This window comes from Ctenopharyngodon idella, chromosome 22 (assembly GCF_019924925.1).
Source record: "Ctenopharyngodon idella isolate HZGC_01 chromosome 22, HZGC01, whole genome shotgun sequence".
NCBI classification, from domain to species: Eukaryota; Metazoa; Chordata; class Actinopteri; order Cypriniformes; family Xenocyprididae; genus Ctenopharyngodon; species Ctenopharyngodon idella.
In genome coordinates, this window is record NC_067241.1 from 27,413,190 (window position 1) to 27,430,470 (window position 17,281).

The window sequence follows — 17,281 nt, forward strand, 5'->3', positions numbered from 1 at the left end:
TTGCCCAAAGCATCACACTGCCTCCTCCGGCTTGCCTTCTTCCCATAGTGCATCCTGGTGCCATGTGTTCCCCAGGTAAGCGACGCACACGCACCCAGCCATCCAAGTGAAGTAAAAGAAACCGTGATTCATCAGACCAGGCCACCTTCTTCCTTTGCTCCGTGGTACAGTTCCGATGCTCACGTGCCCACTGTTGGCACTTTCGGCGGTGGACAGGGGTCAGCATGGGCACCCTGACTGGTCTACGGCTATGCAGCCCCATACCAAAGAATATACACTGACAAGAAGCAGCACTGCATTTCCGCCATTTTGGTGTGAAAGCGACTCGGCAGTCCACTAGTTTCTATGGCGATATCAGCTGCTTTGTAAAAAAAAAAAAAAAAAACGTACATTAAAGCTAAAATCCAACCTGTGACAGTTCCAACCTGTTCTGTGACAACACAGATTAAAATACTAACGTTAGTGATCATCAAATCCTTTTAACAGTTTATTTTACAGACTTTGTGTTTAAGTCTTTCACTTTTTTCACAAAACCTTTGCTCTCTAGAAACCCAGTCAGTTTGGGTTAAAATTCTTTGAAGTTCAAGTATTAGCATTATAAACAATGAATTAATACCAACATATGAAATCAAATTAAGGACATGCATCAGAAAAATTGGGAATGTTGGACAAGAATACAGAATATAACAGCTTGACAGAAACTGTTTTTGCAGTGTTGTCTTATATTAATGTCCGTTATAGCAAGACTATGTAAACAAAAAAACACAGCCACTGTGTCCAAAAGTGGCAATTATGGGATAACAGACACAGCAATGAATCATGTTCTATAATATCATTATGTTTAGCATGATCCAGGGGATTAAAACGTATTTCAGACCTAGTGGAGTAATTTACTACATTACTATATTACTCCACTAGGTCTGCCTGTAGGTATACGTTTTAATCCCCTTGATCACGCTACAAACATGATGATCTTAACTTTATTAATTATTAATTTAATAATTTACTATTAATAGTAAATATGTAAAGTTGCATAAAATGGAAATACTCAATTAAGTAGGCTAACTACGTTACCTCAGATGTGTAATGGTTGGATTCCACAACTGATTACTTAAAACATATATAGGTTAAGACAATGCAACATTTACTGTAGGTGTCAAAATTTAGGGTTTGAGAAATTTTCTATTGCGTTTCTGATTTGGCTGTGAGATTCGCCGAGTCTGGGTGCATAAAATGTGATGGATTCTATTTTCCAGTTGGCATTTTCACCCCAAAATGGCTGCTGCACTACCGAAGCGCCTCCTCGTGGCTGTTACCCAAAAAGCTTCAGAGTTTCGTCTTTTGGGTTCTATACTCTTTGCCCATATGACACCTTTCTATCAGAAGCAGCATTAACTTCTTGAGCAATTTGAGCTACAGTAGCTCGTCTGTTGGATCGGATCCTGCTTCTAACACATCAACTTTGAGGACAAAATGTTCACTTGCTGCCTAATATATCCCACCCACTAACAGGTGCCGTGATGAAGAGATAATCAGTGTTATTCAGTTCACCCTTCAGTGGTCATAATGTTATGCCTGATAGGTGTATATCTGAGTGAAACGGCTTCTTAAACAAGAACAAATGTAGGGCTTGATTTTGTCCATATGGAATTGATTGGATTTGTGGTTTGCTATTGGTGGATCTCATATGAGTGACAGGCTGCCCAGCGCTCACGCAAGTAAACACATCATCAGAGAAGAGAAGATATGTTGCTGCAAGAGGGAGGGGAAGTTATTTTGATTAAAAATTATGAGGGCATATGAATTTTAAAAAAATGTGCATGGATAAATCAATTATAATAAACACTGCAATATTCCATAAAAAAGTAAGAATGGTCCATTTTGATTTCATGGTGACATTAAAGGAACATTTTAGGATAAATACAATTTAAAGCAATAGTTCTGCTATTTTCATCTCTGAAATTGTTTTGGGATAGGAGCTGTCAAACTCAAAAAATGATGAAAAAGCACCTTAAAATTAATATAAAAGTAGTCCAAAGTTTTCAACTTATTTCTTGACAGTTTAAAACCAATAAACCTGGTAGCTTTCACATGATTTGCATGTTCGCAGGAGTTACCTTAGTAATGCACAACCAGTTCATCCATCTATAAATGTAGTTCCAAATCATCAAAAATGATGACAACAACTTGATATCTTAAATTAGAAACCTTGTACTGAAGAATACAAGCTGCATGTTTTTGCTTTTATGTTGTGTTGGCCCAAATACTTCCGTTGTAAGAACATAACTTTTTGTTTTGTTTTGTTTTTTTATTAGCTCTTATATTACATTCCTTGGTAACCAACATTATGCCGCAGATGTTGTTCATAGAGCTTAAGTCAAATTTCGCCGCCGATTACTTAAATGCTCTATGTCTCACCACTTTGAGTAATAAAGACTGCAGTGGACATTCGAAGTGAGCAGAAATCATATTATGACACGTTTCTACGTGTCACTTGTTGACGTTTACTGGAAAAATTTGGCAGACACAAGAAGGATCTCTAGACATTGGCTTTTAAGGAAAGAGATGTTCTCAGTGTCAGTAAATGTGTCACTTTGAAGCCAGTGTGTGAGAACATGCTGTGATGGAGTCAGGAAAATATATTTATTTGATGATTTGTGAGTGAAAGGCAAAGAAAAAGAGACGAAGGAGAAGATTGACAGAGCGTAAAGGGGTGAACAGTGTCTCTCTCTCTCTGTGTTCCAGCGCTTGTGATGGTTATTGCATATAAATCTTCAGCGTGAAGGAGAGAGGTGTCAGGTTGCGCAAACAGAACGGCCAAGTGTGTGTTTGTGTGTGTGTAAACCCGCTGACCTCGCCCTCTTGTGAAGAGCGCGCAATTAGGACCTGCCTGTGATTACACACACACAGCTAATAACACACACTGATCATAACCATTTCTTGAGTGCTAGCATACATTCAATCACATGAGAACATTTTGCATGTTATGATATTTTGCATGTCAAACAAACATATGATCAGATTAGAGCTGCTAATCAATGTAATCAAATTAAGATCTGCTGATTAGAAAGATAAATCACTAATTATAATTATATGTTATATCATTTGATCATTATTATTATTCAGATAATAATTGTTGTGACATAAGTAAAGCATGTTTATTATAGTGACTTTAGAAGTCCTTATAGGGATACACTAGTATTCAAATTCTTTTATAATAATATAATTTTAAAATATTTTTTTCATGTTAAATGAAAATTATTTAATAATTATTTCTGTTTTGACTTATAAAAAATAAATAAACAATATTAAAATAAATAGACAATATTAAAATGCTGCACTATTGTGCAGAATAAATAAAAACTAAAAACTGAAATCAGTCATTTAAAAAGCACAATACAGTATGAGAAATAAATGTTCGAGATTTGCTAAAGATTACTATTAGCAGTGTTATGAAATGACACTTTGCTACAATGAAATATGTTTTTTAAAAATGAACAGTGACTTGATGACATCCCTCACAAATAGCACATTATACAAATTATATATATATATATATATGTATATATGACATGTTTATTATATATCAATAAACATGTCATATCAAAAAAACGTAATATCATATCAATAAACATGTCTACAGTTCACAATTGACTCTGTCTGAGGCAGTCTTAGAGGCAAATGTGTTGTGTCTTGAAATATATATACACTGATGAACCAAAACATTATGACCAGTCATGGGTGAAGCAAATATTATTGATCATCTCCTAACAAGGCCACATATTAAAGTCTGGGTAGATTAGATGGTAAACAAACAATCAGTTCTCATAATTAACATGTTGGATACAGGAGAAATGTGCAGGAATAAAGATCTGAGTGACTTTGACGAGGGCCAAATTGTTATGGCAAGGCGACTGGTTCGGAGTATCTCTGAAACGTCAAGGCTTGTGTGTTGCTCCCAGTCAGCAGTTGTGAGAATTTACCAACAGTGTCCGGGGAGGGACAAACCGCAAATCAGCGACAGGGTGGTGAGCTGCTTAGCAGCAGATGAATCAGAGTGTCTATGATAATCCCTGTCCACCATTGAAAGCATCTACAATGGGCACTCGAGTGTCTGAACTGGACCTTGGAACAGTAGAAGAAGGTTGCTTGGTCCGATGAGTCCTGTTGTCTTTTGTGTGTGCGCCATTTACCTGGGGAAGTGATAGCAGCAGGATCACTATGGGACGACGACAAGCTGGTGGAGGGAGTGTGATGCTCTGGGCAACGTTCTGCTGGGAAACCCTGGGTCCGGCCATTCATGTGGGCGTAAATTTGACACCTACCTAAATATTGTTGCAGAGCAGATACCCCCCTTCATGACAATAGTGTTCCCTGGTGGAAGTGGTCTCTTTCAGCAGGATATTGCACCCTGCCACATTGTTCAGGAATGGTTTGAGGAACATGATGAAGAGTTCAAGGTGTTGCCCTGGCCTCCACATTCCCCAGATCTCAATCCAATTGAGCATCTGTGAGAGGTGCTGGACCAACAGGTTTGATCCACGGTGGCTCCATCTCGCAACCTACAGGACTTAAAGGGATAGTTCACCCTAAAATGAAAATTTGATGTTTATCTGCTTACCCCCAGGGCATCCAAGATGTAGGTGACTTTGTTTCTTCAGTAGAACACAAATGATGATTTTTAACTCCAACCGTTGCAGTCTGTCAGTCGTATAATGCATGTCAATGGGAACACAATCTATAAGAGTCAAAAAAACATGCACAGGCAAATCCAAATTAAACCCTGCAGCTCGTGACAACACATTGATGTACTAAGACACGAAATAATCGGTTTGTGTGAGAAACCAAACAGTATTTACATCATTTTTTACCTCTAATACACCACTAGTTTAAAGGATTAGTCCACTTTCAAATAAGATGCTCATGTCTTTCTTTCTTCGGTCGAAAAAAAATTAAGGTTTTTGATGAAAACATGCATGTGCTTCCGCTTTCCGGATTCTTCAAAATGCTTACGCTGTATTCACTAACCACTCGTTTCGTGTCTTAGGACATCAATGTGTCGTCATGAGCCACAGGGTTTAATTTGGATTTGTCTGTGCATGTTTTTTTTACTCTCATAGATTGTGTTCCCATTGACATGCATTATACGACTGACAGACTGCAACGGTTGGAGTTAAAAATTATGATTTGTGTTCTACTGAAGAAACAAAGTCACCTACATCTTGGATGCCCTTGGGGGTAAGCAGATAAACATCCAATTTTCATTTCTGGGTGAACTATCCCTTTAAAGGATCTGCTGCTAACATCTTGGTGCCAGATACCACAGCACACCTTTAGGGGTCTCGTAGAGTCCATGCCTCGACGGTCAGTGCTGTTTTGTCAGCACACAGAGGACCAACAGCATATTAAGCAGGTGGTCATAATATTTTAGATCATAAGTGTATGTATGTCAAAATTGTGGCCAGTATATATATACATCGAAACCATGGGGAAAAACTGCTATATAGATATTTTTAATGTTATCTTATAATTTGGCAGCAGGTATATTAGGCTGCTGTCACTTTAAGACCCAACACACAGATCCATTATACTGTTGCACATGCATTTTCTTTCTCAACTGTTTACGCTCACCAAACCATAAACCATAACTGACTGTGTTTACGTGAATACTCACCGGCATTTTGACATTATTTTGTGTGTATTTGACTGTTTAAGCGCAATAAGCAGCAAAAAAGGACTCAATTTGGTACCGAGAGGAGGCTTTATGTGCACACACTTTGGTTGTGAGCACAATCTGTGGGAATGAGTAAAATTATGCGGGATATGTGCAGTCCGACACCGAAATTCAAGCCCTGTAACACCAACAATATTCATCCGGAGCGAATGAAACGGGTCAGTGAGGGGAGGCGGGTTTGTGTGTCAAGAGAGATGAGAGAGTGAGAAAACGGTATCATGTATCTATTCTGCGGATAATGAGTATTGGAAGCATTTCAGATATTTCAGTATCGATATGTATCGAAAAATCTATATTTTTAACAACACTACATTGCACTTAGATTATTATTTCAGATGTCTTTTTAAAAGACTACAATTGAAAAATGTATATATTATATATAAAATTCAACCTGCCAAAAAGGGCTAGTAGGAGTGACTGCGTAATATATATATACTTTGTGTGTGTATATATATATATATATTATATTATTTTCAAATCAGTAAATATGTCTACAGTTCACAATTGAGTTTGTCTGAGGTAGACTTATAGGCGAATGTGTCGTGTCTCTCTGTTCTTTGCAAAATAGTGTAATCACCTATTTTAAGATCCCTTGTCAAATTAAAAGTAGTCAAAATGCTTTAAAAATGTATCCCAACCCTTTATTCTTTCGAGTCTCAATATATTTGAGCACAAGAATACATTTTATGTGGACGGCAAAAGCATTCTTTGCATTTAGGTGTTATTTCAAGGTTGAATTGGTATGTACGGGTCAGAGGGCATGATTAAAAGCGTACATTTAACATTATTTTTTCATGATTAAAAATGTACATTTTTTACTATTTTTTCTGTAATAAATTCTACTAATTTATCTTGTCAAACTGACAGCACTAACTTGGATATAACACTATTATTGATGTCTATTGTTGAAGCACTAAAAGCGTCCATTTGCACGTGCACGCTGACTCACACATACACACACATAAACCAGACCTGGTTTTGCTTGAACAGAAACTCTAATGTAAACAGAGCTCACAGCCATCTGCCTAATGTCAGTGTGGCCAGCAGGCCCTGCCTCACACACACACGCACACACACACGCACACACACCACTCTGCAGCATTGCCTCTTGCCTGTCCTTTTGGTTTCTCGTTTCGTATGCTGTGTACTGGAGCAAACCATTGTTTGTCAAATCTATTGTTTTATCCTATGTATAGCAGCATACAGTACAACATCATCTCTGCTATCAGTTCAGATAAATCCTCTGTAGTTTTCAAAACAGCACAGGCATAAACTATCCAGTCAGCTATAAGAGGCTATTAGATTAATATGGCTGCTATAAACCTGCCTGTTTGACACAGGAAAGTGGCACTGAGAAATTATTTCAGTTTATAGCTTACTCTTAATATCAAATGGTCACGCATGGTCTGTGTATTGATTGGTGGATGACAGTGGAAGAAGAGTTATCGACTGATTGCTTTTCCACCATTAACAGCGCTTAATTTAGTGTCGATTGACCTCTGGACTGTGTTCATGCTCCAAAAATACAGAGTTAAGGCCCGCTCACACCAAGAACGATAACTATAATGATAACTACATTATTGTCCACACCAATCACGATACCATTCTGTTTATTATAAGTGCGCTGCAGTTTTGTCGTCTACCCCTTTAAATGCTCAAACTCTTTAAAGCAGAATGGATTCTGATTGGCTGTCAATGTTTTTTTATTTATCAGATGGAAAAAAATCATTCTGAAAGTGATATACTTCTTCTGTGCCATTATCATTATAGTTGTGGTGTGCTATTCTTTTATATTTAGAACAATATTTAGAACTATATCTTCATCGTCATGTTTATATTTATTGTCCTTGGTGTGAACGAGCCTATAAGGACTGAACAACTCCAAACTGATTCCCTCTGCAGTAACATTACTTTGGTGTCCATTACTGTTCTTTTATTTTTTTTTTACATGGAGACTAGGAGATATATTGAATATTTATGATATATTCAATATACCATTTTGATCATGACTTTTTTTTATTTAATTTTTGCTCCGTTTCTTGTATCACAGCATATTTTCATAACATCTTTTATTTAAAAAAAAACCTAATCAGAAACAATAGCGATATTGTTGAGAGGTTTGCTTAATTTCCAGTTATTTTTAAGTGAAAATTCAAAATTTTATGTCAGTTATTTTGAAATGTCCTTCTCAGTGAATCTGTTCAAAACACTGATTCAATGATTCATTTGTGTAATCAATCAATTATTCATAGAGGTCCTTGTACTTGCTTATATTTGTATGAAAACTCTTATATTTTGTAATTGTTTTTATGTTTTAGTAATATATTTAGTAATTATATATATATATATAATTTACAATTTTACATTATCACACAAGATTCATCAAAGTCAAATCTATTATAAATCAAAGAATCCTGAATAAATGTCAATGTTCAACAAAAGCAGTTTTCAACATTGATAATGATAAGAAATGTTTCTTGAGGATCATGTGACGCTAAAGACTGAAGTAAAATACTAAATAAAGTATGTTTTACAGTACCTCACAGAAGTGAATACACCCCTCACATTTTTGTGAATATTTTATTATATCTTTTCATGTGACTGAAGAAATGACACTTTGCTACAATGTAAAGTAGTGAGTGTACAGCTTGTATAACAGTGTAAATTTGCTGTCCCCTCAAAATAACTCAACACACAGCCATTAATGTCTAAACCGCTGGCCACAAAAGTGAGTACACCCCTTAGTAAAAATGTCCAAATTTGGCCCAATTAGCCATTTTCTCTCCCCGGTGTCATGTGACTCGTTAGTGTTACAAGGTCTCAGGTGTGAATGGGGAAAAGGTGTGTTAAATTTGGTGTTATCGCTCTCACTCTCTCATACTGGCCACTGGAAGTTCAACATGGCACCTCATGGCAAAGAACTCTCTGAGGATCTGAAAAAAAGAATTGTTGCTCTACATAAAGATGGCATAGGCTATAAGAAGATTGCCAAGACCCTGAAACTGAGCTGCAGCACGGTGGCCAAGACCATACAGCGGTTTAACAGGACAGGTTCCACTCAGAACAGGCCTCGCCATGATCGACCAAAGAAGTTGAGTGCATGTACTCAGTGTCATATCCAGAGGTTGTGTTTGGGAAATAGATGTATTAGTGCTGCCAGCATTGCTGCAGAGGTTGAAGGGGTGGGGGGTCAGCCTGTCATAAAATTGGTCTGCATGGCTGTCGTCCCAGAAGGAAGCCTCTTCTAAAGATGATGCACAAGAAATTATGCACTGGGGAGCTACAATTCATTGAGGGAACCATGAATGCCAACATGTACTGTGACATACTGAAGCAGAGCATGATCCCCCTCCATCGGAGATTGGGCCGCAGGGCAGTATTCCAACATGATAATGACCCTAAACACACCTCCAAGATGACCACTGCCCTGCTAAAGAAGCTGAGGGTACCTAAACCCTATTGAGCATCTGTGGGGCATCCTCAAACGGAAGGTGGAGGAGCGCAAGGTCTCTAACATCCACCAGCTCCGTGATGTCATCATAGAGGAGTAGAAGAGGACTCCAGTGGCAACCTGTGAAGCTCTGGTGAACTCCATGCCCAAGAGGGTTAAGGCAGTGCTGGAAAATAATGGTGGCCACACAAAATATTGACACTTTGGGCCCAATTTGGACATCTTCACTTGGGGGTGTACTCACTTTTGTGGCCAGCGGTTTAGACATTAATGACTGTGTGTTGAGTTATTTTGAGGGGACAGCAAATTTACACTGTTACACAAGCTGTGCACTCACTACTTTACATTGTAGCAAAGTGTCATTTCTTCAGTGTTGTCACATGAAAAGATATAATAAAATATTTACAAAAATGTGAGGGGTGTACTCATGTCTGTGAGATACTGTATGTATATTTTATATTAGGTGGCTCAAAAGATAACATTTTTTTAAATATATTGGCCAGCATTACTTATAATAAAATATCTGAACTGTATGGAATCTGCTGTGGCAATATAAATTTTACTTTCTCACTATTTTGGTTATATTTTCTCAATGAAATGTTTTAATGACTTTCGACTCGCTTTCCCACAGCCAAGTAATTATTTATCATATATTGATAGGCCAACAAGTGGTTCATAGTGATTCTGCGATGCTTTCAGCAGAGTGTAATGGTGTGAACCATGTGACCTGGAGTAACCCCCATCACTCTCCCATTACCCCCTCCCTTCAGTTACCCAAAGGAAGTAACAGTGTTGGCTCTGCTTCAGGCTCCATTTTTAGCTCCATTCTGGCTCCCCTAGTGTAAACTCCTCTACAGGAAGTAGCCTCTCTGGGTCAGAGGTTGGCTTTTTTTCCCATACTACAGTTTAGTAAAGCCCCAGAGTACAACAGATGTCCCAGGATTCCAGAGTGCTGAGCTAAAGCTGATTTTGTTGAAAGGTTCAGCTGATCACTAGAGAGACATTGAATGGGTCTTTTTTTTCTCCCCTCAGCTGAGTGCAAACGTGCTGATCTTCCTGTGCACCAACATCATTGGGATCTGCACCCACTACCCAGCAGAGGTCTCTCAGAGACAAGCCTTTCAGGAGACGCGAGGCTACATCCAGGCCCGACTGCACCTGCAAAGAGAAAACCAGCAGCAGGTCAGTTCTCACAGGCTCTTAGTGCCTAACAGTTACAGTCAATTCAGCTTCAGTGTTGAGGTCATGACCACTGGCTGGCACAGTTCACTAGCGTTCACTACTGTTTAAAAGTTAAAAAATGTTTTGAAAGAAATGTATACTTTTATTCAGCAAAGATGCATTAAATGAATCAAAAGCGACAGTAAACACATTTATAATGTTACAAAAGATGATGTATCTCTGAGTGAAACTTTTAGAATGAGAAAAATGTAGGGCGGGATTTGATTTTGTCCTCAGAAATTGAATGGATTGTAGGAAGTTGGGTGTTGCTAACTAAACGAAGGCAGATGTAAATGGCAGTTTGCAGTTAGTTTTGGAGGATATTTAGTCTCACCCTCCACCGAGACACACGTCATGAAGAGAACAGACGCCGTTTCGAAGGGGAGGGGAGGCTAACGTTTTTGATTAAAGATTACAAGTGCATGGATAAATCCTTAATAATAAGCACTGCAACATTCTGTAAGAAAAAAAAAAATAGTCCATTTTGATTTCATGGTGATACGTTTTTTTAATGTTTTTGAAGGTCTCTTCTGCTCACCAAGGCTGTATTCGCCTATAATTTAAAATAACTGTTTTCTATTTTAATATATTTTAAAATGTAATTTATTCCTGTGATCAAAGCTGAATTTTCAGCATCATTACTCACATGAGTCACATGATCCTTCAGAAATCATTCGATATATGCTGATTTACTGCTCAAGAAACATTTCTTATTATTATCAATGTTGAAAACAGTTGTGCTGTTTCATATTTTTGTGGAAACAGTGATTTTTTTTTATTTATTTATTTATTTTTTTTTAGAATTCTTTGATTAATACAAAGTTCAAAAAGTAAAAAAAAAAATTACACAAATCTTTTGTAATATAAAAGTCTTTACTGTCACTTGTGATCAATTTAATGCATTCTTGCTAAATGTAAAGTAATGTATTAATATATGAATAAATCCTGATCGGAGGATTCCTGTAAATAATGCTTCATGATAAATGAAAGCTTCAAATAGACCCCATGATCTGTAATCGGTATCGGCCGATACTGCTTCCAGTGATCGTGATTGGATCACCTTAAAGGCCCTGATATACTTCAAGCAAAATTGAAGAACGAATTGATGTGACGTCATTTCGAACAAAATCAGGCGAATCAACTTTGTTGGAGTACGAAACGGCTTGCCAAAGCAAACTTCCTGGAAAAATTTGCTTCAGCTGGTAAACACCTTTGTACTACCATTGGTCCGTAGCGATTACGTAATAGGTAGGTGTGCGTGGAGTAGACATCTGCAACCCTCATGGGTTTCGGGTCGGGTTTGGGTTAAGGTTTCATGAATAGCTACGGGTACGGGTCGGGTTTGGGTCGGGTTTGGGTCTGAGAAAAACTATATAGGCTGTTATTTAAGTCTTGCATGTCGTCTTCTGTGTTGTGCTCGAAAGAGAGGGCGAGAGTGGGAGCACATTTATAATTCACATTTACATATTAACTGTTTTGCGCATGTGATCCAGCTCTCTCGCGCACTCTTTCGGCACACGACACTCAAACCTCTGACTATGAGTGTGATAAGGCAAACAATTACTGAAGGAAAACTTATTACAGTGCCAAATGATGCAGTGAAAGCAGCACAACGAATTCTACCGAATAACAGGTGAGTCAGGGGATATCACAATTATACACAAGCCACTAAAATTACTACGCAATAATGTGTGTGCAAAGTGAATGACTGTAAACTGAGAGCAGCCACAAATCAAATAACCGCGCTGCCATCTCTGTCTCAGAAATCAGAGCTTTGTCAAGATTAGGTCTTCTGTAAAATACTACATCATTTGATATGTATATTTAAATGTTTTAAACATTGTATGATATCATAGACGAATAAGTGTAAACTCTATGAATGCAATGAGCCAAGCGTGCTCGTAAATCAAATAGCCGCATTTCTCTTGCGTCTCTCAGAAATCAGCTTTGTCAAGAGTAGGCTATATCATCTAAAACACTAGTACATCATACACATTTTGTATTATTTTATTTGATATGTGTATTTAAATGTTTAAAACATCATACAATATGATAGGCTACATGACTGAGTGCAAACTATATGAATAAAAATGAAACGCGATAGCATGTCAAATGGCCTCTGTGCGTCTTTTCTACTACTTAGCCTGATGTTTCTGTCTATTTAAATATTGTACGATATGATCTTGTCATTCAACGAATAAATAGCTCGGGTTCGGGTTAAACTTTAACAGTACCATTCGGGTTCGGGTCGGGTTGGGTCGGGTTGGGTCAGGTCGGGTCAAATGATCTTGAGTATGGGTCGGGTTCGGGCTTTAGTTTGAAGCCCGTGCAGACCTCTAGCTTGGAGGCTCTGCCTTCTTTAACGTAGAAATCTTTTCCGCTTCATTTCTCCTGTTCAATCCGTGGAGGTCAGACGTCCGCGAGTGAAAACATGAACACATTGGAGAGCTGCTTTATAGTAGAAAATGAAGTTGTACTTCTGATTAAATGAGACACTGACACTGTTTTTCATGTTTAATACAGTAAGGCTGCTTGATTTTAAGCAATCCATTGTATAAAGTGCTATATAAATAAACGTGACATGACTTTATTAGAGTGCCAAATTGCAGAGCAACATATAGGGTGGCAGTATTGCACCGTAAAGGGTTAGTTCACCCAAAAATGACATTTCTGTTTTTAATTACTCACCCTCATGTCGTTCCAAACCCGTAAGACCTTTGTTCATCTTCGGAACACAAATTAAGATATTTGTTATGAAATCCGAGGGTATCTGATCCACACATAGGCAGCAATGTCACTGCACTTTTTGACGTCCAGAAAGGTAGTTAAAAACATGGTTAAAATAGTCAACGTGACTACAGTGGTTCAACCTTAATGTTATGAAGCGACGAGAATACTTTTTGTGCGCAAAAACAAAACAAAAATAACGACTTTATACAACAATTTGAATGGTGTTGATCAGCAATATGTGTTTTGTATACTTTTGTACAGTTATGCTTACTGTCACATCTGTGTAGATTTTATGTTTCATGAATCATGTTCTGAGTTCATGTCTTTTATTCTGTCATGTCTTTATTTTGAAGTTTCTTCATATACAACCCTGCTACAGGTCTCAAAATAGTTGGGATGGGAGCATGTTTACCATGGCGTAGCATATCCTCTTCTTTTAAAAATAGTTTAAAGACGTCTGGGCATCGAGGTTATGAGTTTCTGGAGTTTTGGTGTTGGAATTTGGTCCCATTCTTGCCTGATATTGGTTTCCATCTGCTGAAGAGTTTGTGGTCGTCTTTCATTAATGATGCAGCAAATGTTCTCTATAGGTGAAAGATCTGGACTGCAGGCAGGCCAATTCAGCACCCGGACTCTTCTATGACGAAGCCATGCTGTTGTAATAGCTGCAGTATGTGGTTTTGCATTGTCCTGCTGAAATATACAAGGCCTTCCCTGAAATAGATGTCGTCTGGAGGGGAGCATATGTCGCTCTAAAACCTTTATATACCTTTCAGCAGTCAAAGTGCCTTCCAAAACATGCATCTGCCCATACCATATGCATATATGCACCCCCATACCATCAGAGATGCTGGCTTTTGAACTGAATGCTGATAACACGCTGGAAGGTCTCCCTCCCTTTAGCCCGGAGGACACGGCGTCCATGATTTCCAACAAGAATGTCAAATTTGGACTCATCTGACCATAGAACAGTTTTCCACTTTGAATCAGTCCATTTTAAATGAGTCTTGGCCCACAGGACACAATGGTGCTTCTGCCGGTGCTTCTGCTCAGTGTCGTCTGAGGGCCCGAAGACCACGGGCATCCAATAAAGGTCTTCGGCCTTGTCCCTTACTCACAGAGATTTCTCCAGTTTCTCTGAATCATTTGATGATGTTATGCACTGTAGATGATGAGATTTGCAATTTGACATTGAAGAACATCTTTTTTAAAGTATTCCACAATCTTTTTACGCACTCTTTCACAGATTGGAGAGCCTCTGCCCATCTTTACTTCTGAGAGACTCTGCCTCTCTAAGACATCCCTTTTATAGCTAATCATGTTACAGACCTGATATCAATTAACTTAATTAGTTGCTAGATGTTCTCCCAGCTGAATCTTTTCAAAATTTCTTGCTTTTTCAGCCATTTGTTGCCCCCGTGCCAACTTTTTTGAGACCTGTAGCAGGCATCAAATTTGAAATGAGCTCATTTAGTGGATAAAAGTGTAAAATTTCTCAGTTTAAACATTTGTTATGTTATCTATGTTCTATTGTGAATAAAATAATGGCTCATGTGATTTGAAAGTCTTTTAGTTTTCATTTTATTCAAATTTAAAAAAACGTCCCAACATTTCCAGAATTCGAGTTGTACATTGTCTCACGCTGTGTCCCAAATATCATACTGTCCAGTACTACAATTAGTTTGAATCTTACAATATTTAAACATAATAGATAGTATGAATGCGTATATAGTAGGAATGAGTGTAGTATGAAGGAAATTCTGATGTATTACATCTGAAATGTTTTCATTGTCATGTGACTTTCTGCGTCAGTTGCGTCGCTAAACCGCCATTCACAAATCTTCTCCTGTGGTCCATCAAATGCACACTTCAGAATCTCGCCAGAAGAAGTAGGTCATCCGGGTACTTCTGACCTACTGTTTTATGAATAGTATGAATTCGGACATATACTACTCAGCTCACATACAGTTTTTTGCCTACTATATAGTATGGAAGTAGACATATAGAGGGTTAGTCTTTATCACTGTTTCCTGTTCCACATGTTCCTGTTTCCTGTCTTAATTGTTTTTAGGTGTTCCTTGTTAACTCATTAAGCCCATGTGTATTCATATTCCTCTTGTTTTCCTGGGTGCATCCAAAAACTATAGATATAGAAGGACGGTTCACTCCTATTTGTTATGAATGGGACTGCAACACACAGTATGAAACCTGAGACTCGTGCTTAGGACTGCAAATGCGCATTGGCTCGTCTAGCCTGAAAAATAAGCTTTTTAACACTATTTGAGCATAAGAAGCAACATTTTATAGGACAGTTCATGTCAGATTTTGTTGCTGATTTGAAATATGTTATTTAATTGTGAGTTTGCCAAGCAGTTTTTGAGATTTCAGGATTCCCCCATTCAAATAGATAGGACTTGGTCTTGGATGCCCGTAATAGCTGCCCGGATGCGTTGCAAATATGGATGCAGAGTGAACAGACTTTCCTTGAAAGGGACTTTGGTGCGTCTCAGTCAGCTCTGTAGTTCAATAGTCAGGGAATTGATCAGGTAGTCTACCATTTTAAGGGCTCTCTCAATTGCGAAATCCTTCCAGTGCACTGAAACGTTCACTCCCACAATGCACTGTGAAATCCAGGGAGCATCAATGCTCACTATGTAGTGAGCCAGAGTCCTTGCTGTCCTTACCAGTGCCTGAATTTGTGTACACTATTTTATGACCTAGGGAGCTGATTGAGATGTTGTTGAGTTCTGTTATGGTTTCTGGTTAAGTTATCATTTGGTTCTGTTTATTTTGTATTTATTTTGTGTTTGTTTGAAATAAACTGCACTTAGGTTGAACTCTACTCGCCTTCAGTTACACATGCAATCTCTCTCCGCCTCCCTACATTCATATGGCATCTACTCTGAATCTGTTAAAAAGTCCTGCTCATTTTGAAAACCCCTGTTAATTGCCTTGTAATAAAAAATGTAATAAAAGTCTAAACACTGTAGTCAATGGACAAGCCACCAGTATATATGCTCTTGGACTCTGATGTTTGACATGCAAAGAGCAACTAAATAAAGAAAGGATGGTTAATCTTCAGTGAGAAGAACTGCACGGTAATCTTTCTTTCTCTTTCTCATACGTACATTCCCTCTCTTCTCTCCTCTCTGCAATTTTCAGGAACGCCTGTTGCTGTCTGTTTTGCCAAGGCATGTCGCCATGGAAATGAAGGCTGACATCAACGCAAAAAAAGAAGACATGATGTTTCACAAGATCTACATCCAGAAACACGACAATGTCAGGTGAGTGTTACTGTCATGTCAAACTGTGCCACATTAACTATGAATGGATGCTAGTTTATGACATTATTTGTTCATATTATTTTTCCCACCCTCATGGCCTTAAAGTCCCCATGAAATCAAAATTGAAGTTTTTTGGCTTTTACTATGAATATGTTAGCCTTGCTGTTATCTATAAGCTAGTGTGCCCCAAAACGATTGGAATTCACAGTTATAAGCATTCAAAACTTACAGTCTCTCACTTTCGCCAATACGGATCACTGATTTTGATGACATACTCTGCACTTCAGCTTCTCATCTGATTTTCTGTCCAATCAAATGCTCTCTAGAATCTGAAGCGTCCCGGCCCCTACGTTATAAATAGACGCTGAAGCTGAGGCTAAAATCAGTCATTGTTTACACATTTACTATTTTGTACATGGTAAACGGCACATAGTGCACTATATTACACTGTAAACCTGAATAAGTTGGCACAGCTCAAAAAATTTGAGGTAATCAGTTACATCAAATTTTTTAAGTTAAGAAATTCAGTAAGCAGAAGTTTAAGTAAGCAGAACTGGCAGATTTCAATTTTGTACTCGTACATTTTAATTGCTCTTAACTTGAAATTTTTGACCAAGTTAATTCATACATTAAACTTAAAAGTATCATGTAATCTTAACTCATATATATTTTATATAAGCAGACAGGAAGCGGGAAGTGAACCTTCACTCAATCCTCAAAGACAACTATTTTATTTAAAAAGAAAATAGGGTCAGTTTTGTTTTCTGTAAGCCTGCAGAACCTTTGACTATTAGCATTAGCCTTTAGCTAAGGTAGTTCATCTGCTTTTTATCATCTCCTGTGGCCATGTGTCACTTTCTG

The 17,281-nt window shown here is 38.0% G+C and overlaps 1 protein-coding gene across 2 annotated transcripts in view; it reads left to right on the top strand.

Moving 5' to 3' along the window:
- The window catches only part of adcy6a (adenylate cyclase 6a), a 79,738-nt gene that overhangs the window by 44,707 nt on the left and 17,750 nt on the right, over nucleotides 1-17,281 (top strand). For both annotated transcript variants that reach the window (XM_051879992.1, XM_051879993.1), the window contains 2 exons: nucleotides 10,218-10,367; nucleotides 16,299-16,420. In XM_051879992.1, the coding sequence (XP_051735952.1) occupies nucleotides 10,218-10,367; nucleotides 16,299-16,420 (272 nt within the window). The remainder of the gene's footprint in view (nucleotides 1-10,217; nucleotides 10,368-16,298; nucleotides 16,421-17,281) is intronic.